This window comes from Scyliorhinus torazame, chromosome 2 (assembly GCF_047496885.1).
Source record: "Scyliorhinus torazame isolate Kashiwa2021f chromosome 2, sScyTor2.1, whole genome shotgun sequence".
Taxonomy (NCBI): Eukaryota; Metazoa; Chordata; class Chondrichthyes; order Carcharhiniformes; family Scyliorhinidae; genus Scyliorhinus; species Scyliorhinus torazame.
The window spans coordinates 205,596,405-205,622,868 of NC_092708.1; the positions used below are offsets into that span (position 1 = coordinate 205,596,405).

General features: G+C 46.6%; 1 protein-coding gene across 1 annotated transcript in view; it reads right to left on the reverse strand.

The window, feature by feature from the left end:
* Positions 1-26,464, reverse strand: part of LOC140395356 (ATP-dependent 6-phosphofructokinase, liver type-like) — a 98,176-nt gene that overhangs the window by 21,758 nt on the left and 49,954 nt on the right. The window contains exons 6-15 of the mRNA XM_072483008.1: positions 22,902-22,946; positions 21,157-21,265; positions 18,561-18,656; positions 17,345-17,437; positions 14,235-14,360; positions 10,118-10,182; positions 8,555-8,618; positions 4,103-4,249; positions 3,578-3,648; positions 2,142-2,229 (exon numbers count right to left, since the gene is read on the reverse strand). Of these exons, the coding sequence (XP_072339109.1) occupies positions 2,142-2,229; positions 3,578-3,648; positions 4,103-4,249; positions 8,555-8,618; positions 10,118-10,182; positions 14,235-14,360; positions 17,345-17,437; positions 18,561-18,656; positions 21,157-21,265; positions 22,902-22,946 (904 nt within the window). The remainder of the gene's footprint in view (positions 1-2,141; positions 2,230-3,577; positions 3,649-4,102; positions 4,250-8,554; positions 8,619-10,117; positions 10,183-14,234; positions 14,361-17,344; positions 17,438-18,560; positions 18,657-21,156; positions 21,266-22,901; positions 22,947-26,464) is intronic.

Below are 26,464 nucleotides of genomic sequence, written 5' to 3' on the forward strand. Positions count from 1 at the left end.
TGTCAAAGGGTCGGCACATAGTCCTGTATGGTGGGCAGCATAGACAGCTCCCAGGCGAGTTGCGGGCATTTTCCTCCAAGCTGTCAGAATTCAGCGTGGAAGACGGCATCCTCTTGTGGGGGACGCGTGTGATTGTCCCGGAAAAAGGCCAGGCGCTGATACTAAGAGACTTGCACAATGGGCATCCAGGTGTGACCTAAATGAAAATGTTGGCCCAGAGTTATGTCTGGTGGCCAGGCCTCGACACCGACATTGAGAAGGTGGCCCAAAACTGCTCCATTTACCAGGAGCATCAGAAGCTTCCGCCGGCCGCGCCCCCACATCACTGGGAATGGCCAGGGCGGCCTTGGGCACGCTTGCATGCAGATTTCGCAGGCCCTTTTCAAAGATCCATGTTCCTTCTATTAATCGACGCCCAGTCTAAATGGCTAGAGGTGCATAAGATGCAGGAGACAACGTCCTGCGCAACAATTGAAAAGTTGCGTTTGTCCTTTAGCACGCATGGCCTCCCCGAAGTGCTGGTCACGGATAACGGCACTCCATTCACGAGTGAGGAGTTTGCGAGGTTCATGAAGATGAACGGCATACGCCATATCCGCACTGCCCCTTACCACCCGGCTTCAAATGGGTTGGCAGAGCGCGCAGTGCAGACATTCAAAAGAGGATTAAAGAAGCAGTCTTCCAGGTCAATGGACACGAGACTGGCTCGCTTTTTGTTTACGTATAGGACCACCCCCCATGCGGTGACTGGCGTAGCTCCCGCAGAACTCCTAATGGGCTGGAGACTTCGCACCCGCCTTAGTATGGTTTTCCCGGACATTGGCGCAAAAGTACGCCGCACACAAGAACGGCAGGGACAGGGATTTTCTCGGCATCGGCCGATTCGGCAGTTTGCGCCCGGTGACCCAGTGTTCGTTCGGAATTTTGCTGGTGGTGCCCAGTGGGTTCCTGGCGTAATCTTTCGCCAAACGGGCCCTATATCTTACCAGGTGCAAGCCCAGGGTCGTCTCCAGCGCAAACATGTAGACCACGTTCGGTCTAGAAGACTATCCCCTCAAAAGATTCCCCGCCCCCGTAGCTCATTTCTACAGCCGCAGAGACCAGAGACAAGGGAAGGTAGTCCTCACAATCTTCCACTGGTGCCTCACTCAAAGTCTGCGCAGGTCGTTACAGAACCGAATGGAGATAGAGACGCTGACATGACGGAGGCAGCAGGCTCTGACTCCGAGATGGAGACACAGGACGCATCAGAGGGGGCATCCTCGGGTCCACAGGCCGTGGATGTACAACCGTTACGCCGTTCATCACGGAAGCGCCGGTCTCCGTCTCGTTACACGCCGCCTGATCCAGCGCCGTGTGCAAATGGTGTCCGGCCTGCGGCAAAACGAGTCCGACGCCCTCCTTCGCCAGGGTCTTCGGTGGATTCCTTGGACTTTGGGGGGGGAGGGATGTTATAACCTGCCTACTTACCATTGGCTGGGGACTAATGACAATCCCACAATCCTGTGGGAGTATGAGCTTCCCCAATGAGGGGGGCGGAGGAACCATTAGTAAACTCCAAGTATAAATAAAGCTGGCCAGTTTAGGAACCAGCAGGAAGGAGTGTGCAGCAAGGGACGTTCCTGCTGCTGTTATATATATATATATGTATATATGTTATTGTAAATAAATGTTATTACTTTGTATCCTTAAAACTCGTGCTGGATTCTTCGTGGCCCTCACAAAACATCTCCACCGACACTACCACTGACACCGCAAGTATGGACTGTGTAAAGATCAGGCTCAAGCTTGGTCAATCAACCATATCTCACGGTCCAGGCAAATGTCACTCGTTGCATGCGCTGGTGTTTCTGGATTTTCTGCACAAAAAAAGTAAAATGCAACTCTCATGTCATTCCTGTCATTGTGGCTGCAGTACTAGTCTAGGTCAGCAGGTGGCAATGCTGAACAATGCTCACTGCGAGCTCAGCATCACCCCCTGTCAGCCGCTTCATGTGCTGCAAGAGTGAGGAATGGGCAGCTCGGCAAAGCCGAACAGGACAGTGAGCAAATGCCCGTGAGCGCTGGCAGGATTTTGTCTGAGCTGCAGGGAAGAGCGCCTGGAGGTTCTCTGACTCTAACAAAAACGTGTAACATCTCACCTCGAATCCACCAATAATGAGGATGGCGTGAATACGATAACTGCGGATCTGTTTCACGAGTGGTTCCATGCACTTTTCAGGGAGTGTCCTGCAAACAAAAGGGATGAAAAGGCGGAAGGTAAATTTGGACAAAGGAAGTGTAAATTAAGTCGAGAGGCGAATGTTGAGAAACAGCTGGTTCTGGCTGTTAGAATGGTACCAGCGATGAGGGACATGAATAGAAACACAGCACAGAAGTGTTTATGCTCCACACCAGCCCCCTTACAACTTCCTTTATCTAACACTTACACCTTATCCTCTATTTCTTCTTGTACTCCTTCATGTAGTCATCCAGCTTCCCCTGAAATACATCTACGCTATTTCCCTCAACCACTCTCTGTGAGAGGAAGGAGAAGGCCATTCAGCGTTCAGTCTGTTCCACCATTCAATGTGATCATGGCTGATCGAACACTTCAATACCTTTTACCCTCACTATCCCCATAACCCTTTACGTTATTGTTGATCAGAATCTATCAATCTCGGCTTTAAACATACACAATGGCTGAGCTTCCACACCCTCTGGGGTCCCAATGATTTATAGCCCTTTGAGTAAAGACATTTCTCCTCATCTCGATTCTAATCAGCATCCCCCTTTATTTTGAAATTGTGCCCCCCCCCCCCCTCCGCCCCTAGACGCCCCAACCAGGGGGAGCGTCATATCTGCATCTACCCTTTCTATTCTTTTAAGTATTTTGCAGGATTAAGTATTTTGTTTTTTGATCATTCTAAGCATTCTCTCTGGATAAAATTGTCTCTCTTCAATTCATTGTGGGATTTCTTACTAATTATTTACCACCATGGCCCCTGGTTTTGGGTTCCCCCCACATGGAAACATCTGCCCTGGTGTCTAGCCTATTGCACCCCTTCATAATTTTAAAGATGCTTATGTGCATGTGGTCATTAGGTGAACACTGACAGGGCTGAGCTAAGATGATTCTCAAGGCGGAATTTGCTGCCGCCACACATGTGCTTACAGAGAATGTAAAACAAAGGAGGAAGAAAAGAAGCACTTCATCATATCTCTCACTGCATCCCAGTATGATTCATTTCTTCCTGTGTAGGGGAATGTGCCTCCAATTTGCAGACTGTAAGCTCCCACAAGCAGCCAGATAGTCCAGTTTCAGCAGTGAAGCACCATTGAGGGAGACCCTCCCTGCTGTTCAAAATAGTACCCCAAGGTCTTTCACAGTCACCCGAGGGGACAGAGAAGGCCTGGGCCTCATTCAGCATCTCTGGCAGTGCAGCACCCCCTCAATATTGCACGAGGACAGGCTTGTGTCCCTCGTGTGGAACTTGACCCCACAATCCTCTTACTCAATAAGTGAGAGAGTGTTCCAAGACAAATATGATACCATGCTTCTTGTAGACATATAGGTGTGTTAAAAAGACAATGCTACCGTTTTGTGCCCAGCAGTGAGCCACCTTGTCCTGTCCAACCTCCAACATCACGCCAGCTCACCTCCTTAATCTGTAGGAAAAGACAAGGAGTACACGTTGCTAAAATATCTTAGAATTCTGCTGGATGCTTTATGCAAGTGTCACATTTACATCCTGAAACATTTCCCATTACACTATGGTGATGACACACTCATTCAGAGCATGCCACAGGAGATTTGTTGGCACGTACATAAACACATGGCATCTTGCAATGCTGTGAGCAATGCCACAGGAGATGTGTTAAAATTGAACTACATCTTAACTCACCACATCTGAAAATTTGTGAGCATGCCACAGGAGAGCTGCACCTTCCATGCAGACTGGGCAGTGCCTCCTGTCACTGTGAGCAATGCCACAGGAGATCCGCCAATGTCCACCTGGACATAGTTAATCATCTGCCACTGCCTTGTTGATCCCATTCCTCCCAGCATTCACATGAACCAGACTGTAGGGCTGGCTCTTCCCGGAACAATGGAGCCACTTACCTGCCCTGCAGCAAATCCTTCCAGCCCATCACTAACGGCGTAGACGGTGTGACCCGCCGACAGCCCAACTCGAACCGCCGAACGCACAGCTGCGTTCATCCCCGCTGCCGGCGCTCCAACATTCACGATGGCGAAGTTGAAATTACTCTGTCGGGGAGGCGAAAGACAGAGACATATCAACAAGGGCATTGCACAGCACTGTCTCGGGCACGAGCTCACTGCTTGGAGGGAATGCTGCGTTGCGTTATGATGGTGAGGAGGATACCCACAATTTGAGACTTCTCAATTAGAGGCCAGTCTACTACTAGACCTACAGATCTACTGTAACAGGGTACCTCCGGTACAGGAGCTAGGATAGCCACCATAGCACTGCCTTGCTGCCTTGATTGGACAGCAAAACGTTGAGATGGAACAGCGCACTGCTATTCAGTAACAGAGCAGGAGATTGAGTACCAGAGGACACTGATTTAAGTTGATTGACAAAAGAAGCGTAGGCAACATAAGTCCATAAGATGCGGGAACAGAAGTCGCCAACAGGGGTTTTCCTGCTGAATGCACCCCTCGTCTCGGGGAAACCCATGGCAGGACAGCAGGAAAATTCCAGTCTAAGTCTCCATTACCAAGACATGTAGATAAAGAAACTCTATCTTCCCATCTGTGCTGGAGGAAATGTGAGGGTGTATCCTAGCTGGTCTCAGGTAAGGGCAACAGAATACTGACCAAGGTTCCTATTTCTGAACCTTAAAAAAGTAAGTAGGTGGAATTGGGATGCACCATGGAGGGGTGCGCCCTCAACTCCGGTTAGCTTATGATGATAGGAACAAGAAAAGGCAACTTAGCCCCTCAAGCCTGTCCTATTCCTATTCAATTAAATCATAACTCATCTGTATCTTAACTCCATTTACCTATCCTGGTTCCCTTGACACCTTTACCTTACACAAATCCATCAATCATGGTTCTGAAACATTCAATTGAACCCTTCCTCCAGCCTCAATTGCTTTTTGGAGAGGAAAAAGTTCCAGATTTCCAGGACATTTTGTGTGCAGAAATGTGTCCCAAAATCACCCCGAAGCAGCCTGATGTTAAGGTTCTGTCCCCTTGTTCTGGACTCACTCACCAGAGAAAATAATTTCTCTCTACCTGCCCTATTAAGTCCTTAAATCCTCTTAAACAACTTGATTAGATCACACCTTAATCTTCTATACTCAAAGCTATACAAGTCCTGTCTATGCAACCTGGTGCCATAATGTAACCCTTCTGGCGGTGAATGTGCACCGCATGCACTCGAAGACAGTTATATCCAGGGCGGTGTCCAGAACTGAATGCAGAACTCCAGATGGGAGTCTAACCAGAGCTCAATCCAACTGTAAAGTAACTTTCACTTCTTTGCAAAACTCAGAAATACTGTGCATGAGACCAGGTATAGGATAATATAATCACTTAGTGAGGTGTGCTGTAGCAGTACTTTATCCAACCCCACCCCTGTACCCAGCACTTTATACCCTCGCTGTGCCTGCCTGTTAGGAAAACAAAAGTAATTTTAAGGAATTTATATTTGCATTAGTAAATAATAGAAATAAGGTATAGTTTTAAGTGCGTTTAATGTAATGTTTCTGAGCCTAGAAGGGAGAAACCTACAGTTAGATTCATGTTGGACAAAGGTGTTTGTATGTATGGGGGTTGGTTAAGGTCCCACTGTGATTCTATTATGCTTAAAGAGGGTTGCAGCGTGAAGAGTAAATAAAAGCCTAGAGAAGGATAAGTTGTTCCTTAACAACAGGCGGCCACTTTCCAGAGGGAAGAGATTTCCTTTGTTCTTAGTTTTAGCTGAATTTGTTAACAGTTGGAGGCAGGACACCAAGGAGTGAGCATCTCTCAACTCTGCCAGGAGAAGCTAGATAGGACAAGGGAGCGTCAAAAAGGCAAGCTTCCCAAGGAACCAGTTACAATCCAGATAACCAGGGAATTGGGACAGAGAGAATGTCTTAAGACGACTGAAGTTAAGAGAACATAGACCAAAGTATTGTTCAAAAAATTCAAAGGATAGTAAACAAAGTGTTCTGAGTTAGAGACAATTGCAGTAACCAGATTTAAAGTGATAAAGCAGACTTCAGAGGTAAATCAAAAGTATGATGCATTTTAATAGAATTTGGGGATCAAGAGTTAAAGCAATTATGAACAGATTGTACAGCAGTCAAGACAAGAAAATCCAAAAGGGAGTGGTGTAAAACCTGGATACTGGATTCACTGTAGTTTAAGAGGCATCTTGACAAATACATGAATAGGATGGGAATAGAGAGATATGGACCCCAGAAGTGTAGAAGATTTTAGTTTTTATAGACCATTTAGCATGGTCGGCGCAGGCTTGGAGGGCTTAAGGGCCTGTTCCTGTGCTGTACTTTTCTTGTTCTTTTCTTTGTTCACTGCTAAAAAGGAGCAGAACCGTCGTTTAAAAGAGTTATTTGGAAAACCTGGGGCGAGATTCTCCGACCCCCCGCCGGGTCGGAGAATCGGCGGGGGCTGGCGTGAATCCCGCCCCCGCCGGTTGCCGAATTCTCCGGCACCGGATATTCGGCGGGGGCGGGATTTGCGCCGCGCCGGTTGGCGCCCCCCCCCCCCCGTGATTCTCCGGCCCGGATGGGCCGAAGTCCCGCCGCTAAAATGCCTGTCCCGCCGGCGTAGATTAAACCACCTACCTTACCGGCGGGACAAGGCGGCGCGGGCGGGCTACGGGGTCCTGGGGGGGGGGGGGGCGCGGGGCGATCTGGCCCCCGGGGGTGCCCCCCACGGTGGCCTGGCCCGCGATCGGGGCCCACCGATCCGCGAGCGGGTCTGTGCCGTGGGGGCACTCTTTTCCTTCCGGCTCCTCCACGGTCTCCACCATGGCGGAGGCAGAAGAGACTCCCTCCAATGCGCATGCGCGGGAATGCCGTCAGCGGCCGCTAACGCTCCCGCGCATGCGCCGCCCGGAGATGTCATTTCCGCGTCAGCTGGCGGGGCACCAAAGGCCTTTTCCGCCAGCTGGCGGGGCGGAAATTAGTCCGGTGCCGACCTAGCCCCTTAAGGTTGGGGCTCGGCCCCCAAAGATGCGGAGCATTCCGCACCTTTGGGGCGGCGCGATGCCAGACTGATTTGCGCCGTTTTGGGCGCCAGTCGGCGGACATCGCGCCGTTTCTGGAAAATTTCGCCCCTGGACTGGATTTCAGAATGCAAACAGCTAATGGGAAACATTATTGTGGAAGAAGATTTTAGAGCATATTTTTGGGAGTGGAGTCAGGAAACTATCATGTGATAATCATCTGGGAGATTCTAAGGAGACAACAACAGACGTTCATTTGATGTTCAGAGTGGAGTGTGTGTATTTGACCACGGCCAATTTGTCTGCTTCAAGGGACTTTGTGTTACTGAGACAATTGTAGCTTAAGATGTATTTTGGAATCCGTGTTAATCTTATCTATGTGTATTTGTCAAGCTAAGGAGGGGGGCGGGAAGTATCGTGATACAATTTTTCATGTTTAATAAATGTTTTTTCTTGTTGCGAAAAGTAATTACGGACCTGTGACTCTGTTCCTCCGCGTTTTCAAATAAAAAGTAAAAGTTACAGGGCTGGATTCTTCGCATTCGGCGGCGGGGCGGAGAATCCCCGATGATGACGAAATCGGGGGAGGCGCCGCTTTCGCGATGCTCCGCCCCCTGAAAAGTGGCGTAATCTAAGAGTACGCTGCACGCCGTATCCACAGCCTCAGGCCATTGCCTGAGGCCTGCACCACAATGCTCCGTCCCTGACCAGCCGAGTTCCCGACGGCATGGGACATGTGTGGTCTTACCCGTCGGGAACTCACGTTGCGGCTGCAGACTCAGGCCAGCGCCGCCACAGTTGGGGGGAGGGTCGATCCGCAGAAAGGGGGGCATTATTCGGGGTTGGGGGCACTGTGAAGGCGCAGTCTGGGGCGCGCAAGCCGGCCAAAGTGGGGGACCATTTTGGCGGGCCGGGACCCCGGGCTGTGTCCGCCATGAAGCACGGCGCGGCCACTGCAGGCCGCTGCCTTGCGCTTGCGCGGTCACGGACCTGGCAAAGCTCCGGGAGCTCTACGCTGCCTGTCTGCCAGCCCCCCCACCCCAGAGCAGGGAAACGGTAGCCGTTTTGCACCAGTTTTCCTGTCGTAAAACACCACCGTTTTCACGCAGGCGTGGGGACTTAAGTCTCCCAAACGGAGAATCGAGCCCGCAATCTTTTGAGCCAGTATTCCATTCTTGGATCTTCCCGTCCAGTTATAGCACCAACTGTGATCGTAACATTCCATCCCACCTCACGTGGTGGATTTCCTTCAGTGTAGGATTCAAATGTCAGCTGAATATGAGGGCTACCTGGGGTTTCCGTAGTGAGGGCTGCACCAAATGTAAGAGGCCCAATGAGGTGGGAATATAAATGCTTTGAACTTGTAAGCTTACCTTGGTCAGAGCAGGTTTCTGGTGTGCCAGCAGCTTGTAGATGTTCCAGTTATTCTCAAAGCTCCTGTAGGAAAGGGAATAATAGGGTCCTCCATTAGGATTTCGGGTCCACTTGGATTGTGTCCCAAAACATCTGGTGTGACGGTAGTGCTGCATTTCTTTACTTCTTTAAATTCACTGGGCAAAGTTCAGGTACAGTAAAGCAAAGCCCTATATACATCACCCCAGCAAGCAGTCTGAGCTCAGGAACAGTAAAGGAAGAATTCCTTAAATGTCCCAATTTATTGGAAAGTGGATCTTCCTACTTGAGTGTGTTGGGTTAGCTTACTAGCATGCACGGTGCGTCTTGAGTTTTCACTTCTATCCACAACCTCATTCTATTTTTGTCGACGGGTTATTGTCATTTTTATGAGTGCGTTTTCTGGCTAATCATTATGCTCAGTTACAGGAGGATCTGGTCTTTAGCCCCAGAAAGTTCAATATCCCAGATACAGGATGCATCCCCCTCTATATTGCTGCATCAGGTAATATAGAAAATCCAGCCATCAATTTGTGCTCAAACCACAAATAGCAGTGTGATAATGTCCATTTTGTGGACATTTTGGCCAGCACAGCCCACTGGGGAGACTGCTTCTATTCAAAACAATCCCATGGGAAATTTTGCACCTGTCTCAGAGGAGAAAGTGCCTCAGTTTTCTTCTCTGAAAGATAACACCTTTGGCTGGACAGTATTCCCTCAGCACTGGGAGTTCCAGCTTGGATTTTGGCTCCAGTCTCCTGAGTGGGACTTGAACCCACAATCTTCTAGATTTAGAGGTAAGAGTGCTACCCATTGAGCCATGTTGAGATATGGAGTAAAGCTCTCTTTATACTGCCTAAGGGAGTAGTGTTCTCCACCCACTGGTCCCCGAAGTGTTAATTAGACAGCAAATGTTGGCTACAGTTGCTTAAAAAGGAATCACAATCTTCATAAACCTGTGTAAATAGTCTGTCACTGGGGATGGAGTTGGGCGAAATTACTGAGCTCAATGGGCCAAGAGGACGTTGTGTTACATCAGCTTCTTCACGGGACCTGACTCAGAATCTATCCCGGGAAGTTCTGTTTCCTGACCCAGAATATAAAATTTTAAACTTAAAAAAGGTCAAAGCTGCTCAATATTGTTTCAAATCAAATCATGTGAATGGTGCCTTTTCTAAAGTTAAAACGTAAAAAGAAAATATGTTGCAAACCAAGAGACAGTGTTGAAAGGAGTCGCTGACTGAACCCTAGGGGCTTCGGATGGAGGGGAAAGGAAAGTTCTGTGTTTCAGATGAGGCATTAACTTGAGGCTTCACCTGCTTTTTCAATGTGGATCTACTAGATTCCCCAACACTATTTTGAAGCATGATAGGGGACTTCTCCAAGGGCACATGGCCAACATTTATCCTTCAATCAACATCATCAAAAAAGATGATCAGATCACTATTTGTGGGATTTTGCTGTATACAAATTGGCTGCCACGTTTGTGCCTGTCTGAAGATACCCAGGATATGGATAAGGAAAATCAGAACCGGAACTCTTACCTGCCACGCAAAACGATGGCTTCATCAAACCTCTTCTCATTCATTGCTTTTTGAACGTCCTTGGTCTTCAAGCAAAACAAAATGAAGAAATTGAGAAATCGTCTTCTTTAGCCAAAGTGTTAAAAATTAAACTCCAACAAAAACAATCCGAGTTTATGCAACCTCTCCTCATAGCTAACAGACTAGGCAATAGCCTGATAAACATTCTTTGCACTCTCTCAAAAGCATCCACGTCCTTCTGGTAGTGTGGTGACCAGAACTGCATGCAATATTTCAAATGTGGCCTGACTAAAGTTTTATACAACTATAACATAACCTGCCAACTCTTGTACTCAATGCCCCATCTGATGAAGGCTTGCATGCCGTATGCCTTCTTGACCACCTTATCCACCTGCATTGCCACTTTCATGGAACTATGGACCTGAACGCCCAGATCCCTCTGTATGTCAATGCCCCTAAGGGTTTTACCATTTACTGTGTACTGTATAATTCACACCTGAATTTGATCTTCCAAAATGCACCATCTCGCATTTGTCCGTAATGAACGCCATCTGCCATTTCTCTGCCTAACTCTCCAATCTATCTATAATTTACTGTCCCATTTACTATCTGCAACCCCACCTGTCTTAGTGTCATCTGCAAACTTGCTAATCAGACCATTTACACTTTCTTCCAGATCATTTAGATATATTACAAACAACAGTGGTACCAGCACTGATCCCTGTGATAAACCACTTGGTGATTCAGAAGGCATATGGCAAGCTTGCCTTCATCAGCGTGGTCATTGAGTACAGGAGTTGAGAAATCATGTTGCAGCTATTTAAAACCTTATTTAGGCCGTCTTTGGAGTATTGCATACAGTTCTGGTCACCACATTATCACAAGGACGTGGAAGCTTTGGAGAGAATGCAAAGACGGTTCACCAGGATGTTACGTGGTTTCAAGGGTGTTGGCTATGAGGAGAGGTTGAATAAACTAGGATTGTTTTCACTGGAAAGATGAGGCTGAGGGGAGACCTGATAGAGGTCTACAAAATGATGAGAGGCATAGATTGGGTGGATTGTCAGAGGCTTTTTCCAAGGGTGAAGGTGTCATTTCCAAGGGAGCACAGGTTCAAGGTGAGAGGGGGAAAATTTAAGGGAGATGTACGTTTTTTTAACACAGAGTGGTGGGTGCCTGGAACGCGCTGCCAGAGGATATGGTGGAAGCAGGCACATTAGCAACATTTAAGAAGCATCTGGATGGGTACACGAATAGGGAGTAAATAGAGGAATACCCACCGAGTGAGGGCAGAAGGTTTTTCTTTCATAATCGGCACAAGCTTGGAGGGCCTAAGGGTCTGTTCCTGTGCTGTACTTTTCTTTGTTCTTTGTTACAGATTTCCATTCTGAAAAACTCCCTTCCACTGTTACTCTCTGTCTCCTGTTGCCAAGCCAGTTCTTTATCCATCTAGTTTGCACACCCCGAATCCCATGCGACTTTACCTTTTGCACCAGTATTCCATGAGGAACCTTGTCAAACGCCTTACCTTAAAGTCCATGTAGACAACATCCACAGCCTTTGCTTCATCAATTAATTGTCACCTCATCAAGTTGGTGACACATGACCTTCCCCGCACAAACCCATGTTGCTTATCACTAACAAGTCCAAATGTGAATTAATCCTGTCTCTCAGTATCTTCTCCAACAGCTTCCCCACCACTGACTTCAGGCTCACCAGCCTATGATTACCTGTGATTATTCCTGCTTCCCTTCTTAAATAAAAGGGATAACATTGGCTGTTATCCAGTCCTCTGGAATCTCGCCTGTAGTTAAAGATGATGCAAAGATATCTGTCAAGGCCCCAGCTATTTCCTCTCCTGCCTCCCACAGTAACCTGGGATATATCCCATCCGGCCCAGGGGACTAGTCTACCTCAGTGCATTTTAAGATACCCAAAACATTGTCCTTTATTATGCTGACATGTCCTAGAGTATTCACACACCCATCCCTAACTTAACATCCGTCATATCCCTCTCCTTGGTGAATACCGATGCTGGTACCTCATTGATGATCTCCCCCACTTCCTGACTCCACGCATAACTTGCCTCCTTTGTCCTTGAATAGGCCTACTCTTTCCAGAGTTACCTTCTTATTCCTTATGTATGTATAAAAGGCCTTGGGATTTTCTTTGACCCTGCTTGCCAATGACATTTCATGGCCTCTTTTAGCCCTCCGAATTCTCCGTTTGTGTTTGTTCCTTCTTTCTCTATATTCTTCAAAAGCTTTGTCTGTTTTTAGTTGCCCAGACTGTATGTAAGCTTCCTTTTTCTTTTTGATTAGTCTCATAATTTCCCATCATCCATGGTTCCCTAATCCTGCCATTTCTGTCCCTCATTTTCACAGGGACATGCCTGTCCTGCACTTTAAAAGACTCCACATATCAAATGTGGATTTACCCTCAAACAGCCGCTCCCAATCTCATTCTCCAGCTCTTGTCTCTGTCCGAACGTCTGGCACTAAGGGAATCCCAGTCAACATGGGGGAAATTAAAATCACCCACCACAACAACCCTGCTATTTTCACATCTTTCCAGATTCTGACTACATATCTGTTCCTCAGTATCCAGCTGGCTGTTGGGAGACCTATAGTACAACCCCAACATTGTGACTGCACCCTTCCTATTTGTGAGCTCTACCCATAGTGCCTCACTGCAGCATCCCTCCAAGATATCCTCCCTCATCACAGCTGTGATATGTTCCCTAACGAGCAATGCAACTTCCCCACCCCCTCTGTCTCGTCTAAAACATTGATATCCCGGAACATTAAGTTGCCAGTCCTGTCCCTCCTTTAACTATGTCTCCGTAATAACAACAATATCATAATTCCCCACATTAATCAAGCTCTAAGTTCATCCGTCTTACCTGTTATACTTCTTGAGTTGAAGCAAACGCATCCAGACCTCCACACCTACTGAGATCAGAGACTTCTCTCTGCCTGCTCTCCCTCTTTGCTATATTTGTCTTAAGTCTCAAGCTCATCCCCAGTCTCTACACTTGCTGGCCTGCTGCTCCAGTTCCAGCGCCCCCTGCCGTACTAGTATAAAGCCTCCCGAACCATATTAGCAAACCTTCTGGCCAGGATATTGATGCCCCTCCAGTTTAGGTGCAACCCGCCCTGCTTGTATAGGTCCCACCTTCCCTGGAATACATCCCAATGATCCACATATGAAGCACTCCTCCCTACACCAGCTCTTTATCCACATGTTCAACTGTAGTATCTCCCTGTTCCTAGCCTCACTAGCACATGGCATAGGGAGTAATCTGAAACGACTACCCTAGAGGTCCTGCTTTTTACCTTACTACCCAGGTCCCTGTAGTGTCTTTGCAGGACCTTGCTGCTCTTTCTGCATATGTCATTTCTAACAATGTGGATAATGCTATTGTGTCACCCGTGTGCCCTCCCATTTCAGGATGTCCTGTACCCGCTTAGAGACATCCATGACCCAGGCACCAGGGAGGCAATACACCATCCGGGAGTCTCTTTCACGACCACAGAAGCACCTATCTGTGCCCCTGACTATTGAATCCCTAATTAGTATTGCTCTAATATGCTTTGCCCCCTTCTCTGTACAGTCGGCCCAGCCATGGTGCCCCGCTCTGGCTATTGCTGCTGCTGCCACCTGATGGGCCATCCTCCTCATCAAAAGCTCCGGTATCATTCAGTGAACCTCCCATCGCACCACCTCCAAGGGCAATAAATTCTTCCTGAGGTATGGTGCCTAGAACTGAACACAGTACTCCAGAGGCAGTGTAACCAGAGTTCCATAGCATTGTAACATGATCTTCAACCCTTTTGAACTCCAGCTCCCTTGAAATACAGGCGAACTAGTAGATCTCCACGCATGCACTCCTAAATCCCTCTGCTGCTCCACAGTTCCGAACTTCTCATCATTTAGAAAACACTCTGATCTATCGTTCATTGGTCCAAACATTGGTGGTTGGCATCAGGCGAATGGGATTGTGATTTACCAAGGAGGTGAATGGAGGGAGGAGGCGCTGACTCAAAATAAAGGTTTACAGGAATTGCCTGCCTGCTCTCAGCAAGAAACTCTGACAGGGAGACGATCAAATACCTACCAGCTGCACACACTCCATCAGCGGCAGCCGCAAGGCCTGGTTACCAGAAAGGCTGACAACACAGGCCGAAGTCTCTGGCGAGGCATCCAGGAGGGTGAGTACAGCCTCCATGCCCATCTTGCTGCTCTGGGAATGGAATAAAATGAGACCATCAAGCAAGGAAAAAGCAAAAGGGAGGAATATATCATGGAATTTACAGTCCAGAAGGATGCCATTCGGCCCATCGAGTCTGCACCGGCCCTTGGAAAGAGCACCCTACTTAAGCCCACACCTCCACCCTAATCCCGTAACCCAGCAACCCCACCTAACCTTTTTGGACACCAAGGTCATTTAGCATGGCCAATCACCTAACCTGCACATCTTTGGACCGTGAGAGGAAACTGGCGCACCCGGAGGAAACCCACGTAGACACGGGGAGAAAATGCAAACTCCACACAGACAGTCACCCGAGACGGGAAATGAACCCGGGTCTCTGGAGTTGTGAGGCAGCAGTGCTAATCATTGTGCTACCGTGCCGCCCCAATAAATGGATACGTAGACTGGGAGAGAGAAAGCAGGATGAGGAAGCACGAACACCAGCTGGGCAGATTGGCCTGTTTGTATGCTGCAAATCAAATACAAAGACGCAGAAATACAATGGGCTTTCCCACTCTAGAAGGCTGATAAGATTATGAAGCAATGCGAACTATATGAAGTATATCTGAAGAGCCGTGGAAATGACAGCTATGCTATTAAAAGAAAACACTGAACGTATCACAAATAATGGTTGCAATTTAATGAATATTCAACGATGTTCAATTCTAGTACTGTTCCATATTTCAGCAAAATTTTACATATATATTTTACAATCAAAGGAGCTATCCAGGTCTCATTCTGTACCCTCTAGCAGAAAGCTGGAGAAGCAGAAGCATCTTTCAAACCTATGGCCACTGTCATATAGAAGCACAGAGACAGCAGACACATGGGAAAACACCACCTGGAAGTCTTCTTCCTAACCACTCACTATCCTGACTTGCAAACATCATCATCGAATCCCTCCAATGCAGAAGGAGATAATTTGGCCCAAGTCTGTACTGATCCTCCAAAAGAGCACTCTACCCATGCCCACTCCCCCGCCGTACCCTATAATCCCACCTAACCGTTAGACACTATAGGGCAATTTACAATGGCCAATCCACCTAACCTGCAAATCTTTGGACTGTGGAGGATACAGGAGTACCCAGCGTTCTTCACTGTCGCTGGGTCAACATCCTGGAACTCCATCCCTAACACCACTGTGGGAGTCCCTACATGGATTGCAGAGGCTCAAGGTAGCTCACCACTACCTTCTCAAGGGCAATTAGAAATGGGCTATAAACACTGGCCTAGGCAGCAATGCTCAAATGAATAAACAAAAAAGCACTTAATCGACTTGCCATGCATTTTCGTTTTCTCTCTCCTCACATACAGAGAATCATAGAATTCCTACAGTGCAGAAGGAGGCCATTCAGCCCATCGATTCTGCATCAACCCTCCGAAAGAGCAGCCTGCCTAAGCCACTCCTGTGCCCTATCTCCGTAACCACACCTAAGTTTTGGATTTGCATGGGGAGATTGTGCCAACTCCACAGAGTTACCCAAAACCTGAATTGAACAAGGGTCTTTGGCACTGCGAGGCAGCAGTGCTAACCACTGTGCCACCGTGCCGCCCTGTCAGCTGTACATTCAGTGGGTAGCTCACTTGTCCCAGGGTCAGAAGGTGGTGGGTTCAAATCTAACTCTGGGGCAAGTGGGTGTGCCTTCTGGCCAATATACAATAATCAGCCAACATCACTACAACTAATCACCTGGTCATTATCACATTGGTGCTTGTGGGAGTTGCCGTGCACACTTTAGTTGCTGCATTTCCTACATTACAGCAGTGATTACACTTCAAAAGTACTACATTGGTTGCAAAGCATTTTGAAACATATCATAGGTGTTTTCTATTATGTTATTCCAATGATCAAAGAAACAAAAAGAAACTGGGTTTTTACATAGCACTTGTCACACTTGAGACCTCCTAGAGCACATTCCAGTCAATGGAATTTTACATGCAGGCACTGTTGCTGGGTTGGCAAACATTGCAACAAATTAATAGCAGCATAAGGATGAATAATCTGTTCTGGGGATTTGGGTGGAGGGATAAATATTGGCCAGGCGTGTCGAGAGAACTCCCTTGGCTCTTCTTCAGAACAGTGTCAAGGGACGGGGCATCGGTTCAGTGTCTTATCTTGAGAACAGCACATTCAACAGTGCAGCACTCCTACAACAGTGCAGCACTCCTATAACAGTGCAGGCGTTGATTATATCCAGGAGTGACTTTCACCCATGGCCTTCTGTCTTGAGACAGGAGAGCGTTACTGACTGAGTGCAGCTGACAATAGGTTGAAAGCATTGTGCCGCCTGCCTTCAGATGTGCCATACCACTCATACCAAGGGCTGGCTTAGCACACTGGGCTAAATCGCTGGCTTTGAAAGCAGACCAAGGCAAGCCAGCAGCACGGTTCAATTCCTGTACCAGCCTCCCCGAACAGGCGCCGGAATGTGGCGACTCGGGGCTTTTCACAGTAACTTCATTTGAAGCCTACTTGTGACAATAAGCGATTTTCATTTCATTTCACTCTGTCATACTCCAAAGCAGTAGTGCCATAAACAAGGCGAGCTTCCATGCCACTCTTTCTCTACCGTTCACCAGTTTTCTCTTCCCTCTCTGCTTAAAATACTGAGGTGGTGTACAGATACAGTTCCAAGAGTGGCTCTGACAAGCACCCATTTTTAATGTGTGAGCCTCAACCATGAACGTGAACAAGATAATCAACAACCAGGGGCAGCTTCGCTACATCTAATCCTGTCCTCGGCCGCCATTCGCACTTGCCAACAGCAGTTAGCAACCAGATCATAGTTCCAGGTTGTTGTTTCCCCCCCGCCCCCCCCACTTTTTGAACCCGTCTCGAATGATCTAACACAGTAAAGGCTGGGAATGGAGCTGGGAACCTCCTGATTGCATGGCCGGAGTACTCACTGAGCAGTTAGGGGAGCTCCATGGTGAGGTGCCATTCACAAAGGCCCAGAGTAAACACGTGCGCTTACCAGAATTCGATCAAAGGCAGAAGGTGTCCCTCCTCGCTGGACATGTCCCAAGACAGTGACCCGGGTGTCAAATCCGAGGCGCTTAGAAACAAGCTAGGAGAAAAAAAAACAGTGAGGGAGGAAGGAACCAAAGAGACAAGAATTAAGGAAATAGAGAGAGGCATTTAGTGCAACTCTGACTCATTGAAATTCAGTTAACACACAAGACCTTCTGCACTGTAAATTCTATGATAATCTATGATGACAAAGAAGAAGAGATCTCCTTTGCGTATCATCTTGAGAACAGGTTTGTAATTTTGTTACACAAAACCCAAGGAGAGAACCTATTGCCACTGAAGGTACTGAAGGTATTTTTAATATGAACTGTGTGCTGTTTTGAAAGATAAGAAATAAAAACTCACCAGCCGCTCTGAGTCAGAGCAGGTTAGTTGCACACGCTTGTGAGCGAGGTTCCAGTGCAAAGTGTAAATCTCAGACCCAATATGTGAATGGGAAGAGACTCTCACCTTTGCCCAGAAATTGTCTTATGTAAACTGTGATGTGTCAGAGAGAGAGACGGGCGTTGGTTTCTTCCCCCCCCCCCCACCACACGGCGAAATCCTAGCAATAATCTGCACCAGAGACCAGCTGAAATGTCCCTAGTCACTTCCAGAGTGTGCCGTGCCAGATGCATTCGCAACACGATCGGATCATGACACAGCATTTTGCTGTACTGTACTTCAAGTAATGTGATGGATGTTCCATGTGAGCTTCCTCCAGTTTAACAATCTGATGTGGTGAAATATGGAGAGCAGAAAAAGCCCCTCCCACTTAGGATGCACATTCACATACATTCAGACAATTAAAAATCGACCTCTGATTGGAATCTACATCTAAAATACCCTTGACCTGGGATTTAAATAGAAATTAGCCAGAGACTGGAATCGACATATTAAATAGTCATGAGCCGGAAGCTAAATAGTCAGAGGTTTTACGCTGTTCTTCACTGAATCAATAATTTGATTAGCACCTGAACCTAGGCTTCTTCATTTTGTCTGATTTATGCAAAAAATTACTTGCCTCATGTCTTAAACAGTTCGACTCTGGTCTTTGTTTTGCGGTCCAGTAATTAAAATGACAAGCACACACAGGAACACATCCTGGGAGCAGACATATCTCATACCACGTCAATGCAACTCTCCCTGTCGGACTCACATGCTGATAATTTCATACTTACCTCTTTAACATAGTTAGAGCTGATAGGATTTCCCTGCCAATCAATTGCCCCCTCTGCAAGGATGATGATGTTCAGCCTGGAGCCTCTGCTGCGACTCTGGAGAAAGGATGTGCAAGTTCAGTTAGTGTGGCTTTGATACCAGCAGGGTCAGCCATGGTTAAATGGGCTGCACTTTCACCTCCGACTCAAAGTCGTGAGTTTCAGTCCCATTCTAGGGACGTGAGCACTAAAACCACGTTGATGCTCCGACAGTGCAATTCTGAGAATTGGGTTGCACTGTCAGAGGTGAGGTCTTACAGCCCTGTCTACTCTCTCAGATAGATGGAGAAGATCCCACTGAACTACTTCTAAAAAAGAGTAAAGGAGTGCTCTCCAGTGTCCTGGCCAACATTTATCTCTCAACTAATATAACTAACACCAAATATTTGGTCATTGTTGTTTGTGGGACCCTACTGGGTACAAATGGGTTCCTGGTTTCCTACATTCCAACAAGTGACTGCATTCCAAAGAGCAATTGGTTGGCTGGAAAGATTTTTTGGGAAATCCCAAAGTCATGAAGATGCTATATTAATGTAAGTCTTTCTTTGTTGGGTGTACTGCATCCAACTGGAGGGTTGTTGTTGGGTAGTCATATCCTTTTCAGAGTGTCAGTGCATTTCATCTAATGGAATACCTAATGTTTGTAAAAACTGACCAAAGTCTCAGAGCAGCTAAAATCCGGCCGACCAACGTTTCTGCAAGTGGCTGAATATGAGTCAGTAAAATGGAAATCTCTTTTGCTGAAGCTGCTTTACAAGGATAAGAAGATTTTCCTTCACCAAGCTACTGATGGATGCTCCTTGTGTAATCTACTGTGAACAGTGGAAGCTGATGTCTTTCCACCTGTATTGCACTCCTTGCATGACATAGCACAAAAGCAATATCAAATGTCTCGCTAATTCTTCAGGGTTAGGGATTTCAATTAGTCACCACAAGCAGGATGGGAAGGACCCTCTGTATCCTCCTTCAGCCCTACATCTCAGGGCACACCCTCTGCTCTCCTGACTCTGGTCTATTGAGGATCTCCCAATCCTAGGCTCCATTGATAACATAGTCTTCCCTCTGTATTCCCTCTCCAAACGTGCACTTACATAGCACCTTTAATATGGCAAAATACTCCAAGGTGCATTTCAGGAGCATTAGCAGAGAAATTCTGGCACCAAACCACATAAGGGAATATTAGGACAGGTAATCAAAATTTTTGTTACAGAGGTGGGTTCCAAGGAGTATCTTAAAAGGAGAACGAGGTAGAGGTGGAGAGATTTAGGGAGGGAATTCCAGGGCTTAGGGCCTGGTTGGAAAGCCTTCCTTACTGCGTCTGGGAAAGTAACTAACTAGATGCCCGTTACTTTCTCGGAGACAGACAATTAAAAAATAAAGAGACTTACTCTTATAGTTAGTATGTGGAATTCTCTTCCCCAGAAAGCGGTGGAGGGTGGGTCATTGAATTTATTCAATTAGATCAGCCATGACCTTATAAAATGGCGGAGCAGGTTCGAAGGACTGAAAAGTATGCTCTTCCTTTTTTCTTGTTTTAAAAAAAATTTAGAATACCCATTTTTTTCCAATTAAAGGGCAATTTAGCGTGGCCAATCCACTTACCCTGCACATCTTTGGGTTGTGCAGGTGAGACCTAAACTCCACACACCAGTGACCCGGGGTCGGGATCAAACCCGAGTCCATGGCGCCGTGAGGCAGCAGTGCTAAACACTGCACCACCGTGGCGCCCCAGGCCGACTCTTCCTAAGGCCCTATAGTCAATAAATACTCTGAGCAGAACTCGTCTGGTCTTTGAATTGTTGCATGGAATCCTTTGAACCCACCTGAGAAGGCAAGCAGGGTCTTGATTTAATCTCTCATGTGAAAGACAGCAATTTGGGAGTGCAGCACTCCCCTCAGTACTGCACTGGGGTATCAGCCAAGATTCTGTGCTGGGGTAGGTCACTTTTGTCTTCTGGTTACAGGGGCCTGCAACTAGATCCTGTGGATGATCTCGTAAATAGAAAATGGAGCAATGAAACTGGGGACAGAGGGGATGGGAGCAACAACTTGAACTTCAAAGCAAATAAGGTGTTGAAGCTCGCTGGTTATGGTCCTGGATTAGTGGCCTAAAGGCCTGAACAATTATTGCAAAAGATGTAAATTCAAATCTGTATTCAAATATCTGAGATTAATATTTGACATGAAGCCATCGATTGTCATAAACACCAATTAGTTCACTAATGTCTTTTAGGTAAGAAAAGCTATGGGAGGCTAGCCGAGCAGTCTGTCAACAAAGTGGTTGGCTTTTAACTGCCCTCCGCAATGATCAAACGACTGGCAATTAAAGATAAATAACAAATGCCAGCCTTGACACTGGCGCCCATCCCCCAAGAATAGTTCATATTTACAAAATTAATATATTGGAGTCCGGAGCCATTTGTTGCAAACTGTAAACTGGTCAGGGCATGTTGCTGCCTCTCTTATTGAGCCAACTGATGGTCGGAGCTGGGAATGGAAGAAATCGCCTGTCACGTTCAGAGATTTCCCAACGTCAAAGTGGCACCACAATCCTTACTTCTCCAAGTCTCTTGCACATGAAATCCTCCCAGCCATCTTCTGGAGGGGCCTCTGGTATGAAGAGCCAGTCCGCTCCAGAGGCCAATGCAGACACCAGAGCCAGATATCTGCATAAACAACACAACCAGCTTGGTTACATGGCCAACGAGTAACAGGCAAATCTCTGCTGTTGAGTGAGCTATCTGTGATTATATATTACAGCACATAAACAGGTCATTCAGCCCAACTGGTCGACGACATAATATGTTCCATACAAACCTCCCCGTAAATGCATCTCTGCCTCACATAGTCCAAAGATGTGTGTATACACCCCCTCAGACCCTCCAGTGTAAATAACATAAACAAAAATAAAATAAACCCCCCCGAGCTGCTGCTGCCATTGACCAATGTCTATCGTTCTGCCAGAAAGTCTAAGAACGGTTGCCACCGCCTAAAGAACCCCATCTCAACTATTCTACATGGCATCGAATTCCACCTAGTAACCACTCTCTGGGTACAAGACGTTTCTCATGAGTCCTTTATTGGATGCGTTAGTGACTACCTTTATATTTTTAGGCCCTACTTTTATACTCTTGACATATGTAAAAACATTTTCTCTACATCTACTCTAACAAACCCCTTCGTAATCACAGCATTCTTATGGTGCAGAAGGAGGCCATTGTGTTTGCCCTGGCTTTCCAAATGAGCATTATGACTTAGTGCCATTCTCCTGCCTTTTCCCTGTACCCTTGTACATTGTTTCTTTTCAAATAATCATCTAATGCCCTCTTGAATGCCTCCACTGAATCTGTCTCCACCACACTTCCAAGCAGTGCATTCCTGACCCCAACCACTAGCTGTGTTAAACGTTTTTTTTCACATCACATTTGCTTCTTTTGCAAATCACTTTAAATCTGTGCTCCCTTGCTCTTTATGAACGGGAACAGTTTCTCCCTGTCTACTCTGTCCAGCCCCCTCATGATTTTGAACATCTCTATCAAATCTCTCAGTCTCCTTCTCTCCAAGGAGGACAGTCCCAACCTCTCCAATCTATCCTCATAACCGAAGTCTCTCATCCCATTCTTGTAAATCCTGCAATTTTAAAGACCTCGATCAGGTCACACCTCAGCCTTCCTCGGTTTTAGAAAAATGAGCCACAATTTGTTCAATCTTTCCTGATAACTGCGACCTCTCTATTCCGGTATCATTCTTGTACATCTGTTTTGCATTTTCCCCAGTGCCTGTATAGCTTTCTGTAATATACAGCACAGCAAGTGTGGTAGAATTTTAAAATAACTTCTCTGCTTTTCTATTCTATCTCTCCAGAAATGAACAACTGCGTTTTTGTTTTTTGCATTGCAAAGTGAATACAGATAACACCATAAGGCATAGGAGGAGTAGGCCATTCGGCCCATTGAGTCTACTCCACCATTCAATGAGATCATGACTGTACATGTTCTGTGCAGACAGCCTTTCTGTCTTCCTTAGCTTAATGACCAGGAGAATTGTCTCCAGCTTCATTGGCACACGGATGTGCCGCCATTCTGAAGTTCAAGGCACTGCTGCAGTGGCAAAGTGCCTGGGACCATACCATAAATTCCAAATATGTGACAGCACAAACATACAATGATGCCATTTTTGGCTCTCTGGTTGCGCTCTTGCAAGGTCTTCCCTTTCTTTTAAAATGAATACAACATAACAAACTTTATTTGTTGTTAATTTAGTTTTATAAGAGTTTGAATGTCATAAGAATCTGTAACTCACCCACAATGCCTGCCCATGACTTCAAGCACAAAGGTTCTCTGGTGACTGCAGAGTGAAAAAGAGGCAGATTACAAGGTGAAAGGTTACTTTGCCAGCTTAGACCTTAATTTGAATTCAGCCCAAATCAACAAAACTTGTGCTCTCAGGCACAAGGGTCCGAAGTGAAATGGATGCTTCCAATCCCATACCAATTCGTTGACGCTTAACTAAACCTCAAAAAGCCAAGCCAATCTGGAGGACAACTGCTGGATGGACAATAAGTGCAGGCCATCTCAGCAATACCCAAAACAAACACTGCCATTTTGAGGCTATCTTGTAACATAATTTTATCCTGATCCAGAAGTGCCTGATGGATTGGATTACAAGGCGGATTCAGACATCCAGGACCAACCTGGAGACCTCTTCACACCATTGGCCTGGTTCCCACATGTTTCCAGTATTTGGCGTGCACTGGCTGACTCATAACTAACAGTATTCTGGATTTACTCTCACTGCACAGAAAACAGTCAAAGCAAAGGCATTGCCATTGAAGTGCAGAGAGGACATCCTTATGCTGACAGTGGTCATTAACGTGTTCCAACCATTCACCCAAATTCAGGCTTGAGCAAACATGATCATGGGATCATAGAAGCCCTACAGTGCAGAAGGAAGCCATTCATCCCATCAGGTCTGCACCAACCTTCTGAATACCCACTTCCTATAACCCCTTAATCTAACCTACACATTCCTGGATTCTAAGGGGCAATTTAACATGGCCAATTCACCTAACCTGCACAGCTTTGGCATGTGGGAGGAAACCGGAACACCCGGAGAAAACCCACGCAGACACGGTGATAAAGTGTAAACTCCATACAGTCACCCGAGGCAGGAATTGAACCCGGGTCCCTGACGTTGTGAGGCAGCAGTGCTAACCACTATGCCACTCCTAATAATGTTACTTTAAAACATCCAATTGGATTAAGCCTCAATGCCAGAGAAAGGGAACATTTGTTTTCCCATTATATACCAAAGGAAAGTTTAAAGGCTAGTTTTCGGTCCCTCTCCCCCAGCTTTGTCTGCTGGCCCTGTGCTTTCTTTAGAGACACACGAAAAACATCCGAGAGATTGTGACTGGCAAAGCTACCATGTTACAAACGGTACCTGTCTGCCCAAGTTGGTTTGTAAATAAATAAATATTAGCAAGAAGAGCATGCTGCAGGCGAGACTAGTGGCTGTTAATCCAGTTACCAAATGCATGCACCTAGATGCCGAAAGCTCACCCACATAATATTAGGTTGGACTTGGGCCTCGCGATTCAGATGCTTGCTGGCTGCACACCATTGGTTATACACCAGGATAGGAGCCATGCCCAATTTCATTAAACCCCATTTCTCTCGCTTTTCCAGCAACAACCCACTCCCCCAACTACCCTAGTTCACTCCCTGGGTTTATTCTCTTGCTTCACCTTTTCTTCCCACAATTCAGGGGCCTCAGCTCTTAATATGTGGCACCAAAATAAGAAGATATATAAAGACTGTGGCAATATTTTCTCTTTGAACGTTTAGTTCAATCCCACTCTTAGCGACTTACTCCACTTATCCTATATCTTTAGATTGAGCAACGTTAGTGAGGAGGGGTGAGGAAAAGACTATCCTGACAGTTTAGCTTGAAGTGCAAAAGAAAAAAATATTTCAAGAGAAGCCTCAGCTGTTTAAATAACTGGTTAAATATGAACTCATGGGGTTATAATTGAGAACTCTAGTCCTTCAACCCCAGTCACCATATTTAGTGTCTTTTTAGATTGAGACTGGTGTGTAGCCTTGAACTAGATGACCACATCTCATATATTTAGGGAAACACAGACTGCAAAACAGCTCACACCAACAAAAATCAATCCATTTAATATTAGCCTCAAATTAGATGGCAGTTCCTTGCACTGGCAGAGATTGCTTGCACCCACAATTGTCACCCAGTTTAGTTTTTATGTTACAGATGTGGGCTTAGTTGGACTGTCTTAGCCATGATAAGTGCCTTGTTAACAAATTCGTTGAATCACAGAATTTACAGTGCAGTAGGAGGCCATTCGGCCCACCGAATCTACGCCGGCCCCTGAAAGAGCACCCTACCTAAGCCCATACCTCCACCCTATCCCCGTAACCCAGCAACCCCACCTAACATTTGGAAGCTACAGGGCAATTTAGCATGACCAATCCACCTAACCCGCACATCTTTTGACTGTGTGAGGAAACCGGAGCACCCGGAGGAAACCCATGCAGACATGGGGAGAACGGGCAGACTCCCACAGACAGTGGTCCAAGCAGGGAATCGAAGCTGGGTCCCTGGCGCTGTGAAGCAACAGTGTAACCACTGTGCTACCGTGCCGCCTGTTAGATGATTTCTCCCTTTTGAAGATTTCGGGTCAACTCTGAGACTCAAGCACAAAATCTTTGCCGACTTCTCAATGCAGTATTGAAGCAGGGTTGCACCGTTAGAGACACCGGTGTGATTTTGCGACCGAGTTCGCTGTAAGTCCAAATGGCGACGTGGGCTCAAAATATCACCAGATTTAAAAAAGAGAATCTTGTTTTCGGTTTCTCCACACCAACCCCCCACCCCAATAACATAATGAGGTACCGGCTGAGAAAGGGTGGGGACCTCATTTCAGTAAGTTGTAATCAAATTAAAAGACTCTGTCGCCATATATCCCCCGCCCTCGCTGTTACAAGATTTTTATTACGTAACCAGGCAGAGGGAACCCGCTGGGAAGCACAGGCAAGTTTAGCCCCCAAGAGGAGAGGGTCATGGCCAGGGTGCCATGCCTAGGGGGTCTGATCTGGGGAGCTTCAATGGGAAGGGGGGGGGGGGGGGGAATTGTTTCCCTTGCCCATCTGTGAGGATGCCTGTTTTTTCTATCGGAGATCGGAGCGCCCTTTAAAACCGGCGCCCCGATCTTGGGATTCCTGGCTCCCGCAAGTGTGACAGTGTGGGTCACGCCTGCAGATTTCTTCTACACTAAGTGCTGGATTATCTGCTGTGAGAAATCGGCTGAGCAGCACGCCTCATCCAGCACTGTACAGATGGAAAATTCCACCCACCATTGCCCTCAAAGCAGTCATAGAAGATACTACATTAAAGAGGAGCCGGGGAATCAGCCCCAGTGTCCTGGACAATATTATCTCTCAACCAACATCCAGAGATCAGTTTAACCAATCATTTAACACACGGACGTATGTGAGAGCTTGCTGTGTGCAGAAATATAGGTATCTTCTACATTACAACCACGTTTTCACTTCAAAACGTACTTCACTGGCTGCAAAGTTACTTTGGGTTGTCCTGAGGATGTGAAAATAACTCTTAAAAATACACATTTGGCTTTACTGAACTATCCACCACAGTAACAAAGAAGATAGAACACTTCAGGAGAAAAAAAAGGGAGTAGATGTAAAAATGAACAAAATATGGTGATTTGGGTGCTGGAATAGTAGCTTTTCCATTACTCTTTTTGTAATCCTTCTTTACCCCGTTTGTGAGGCACATGCTTGCCTAATCCAGGAGTTAATAAGAACAAACAAAGAACAAAGAAA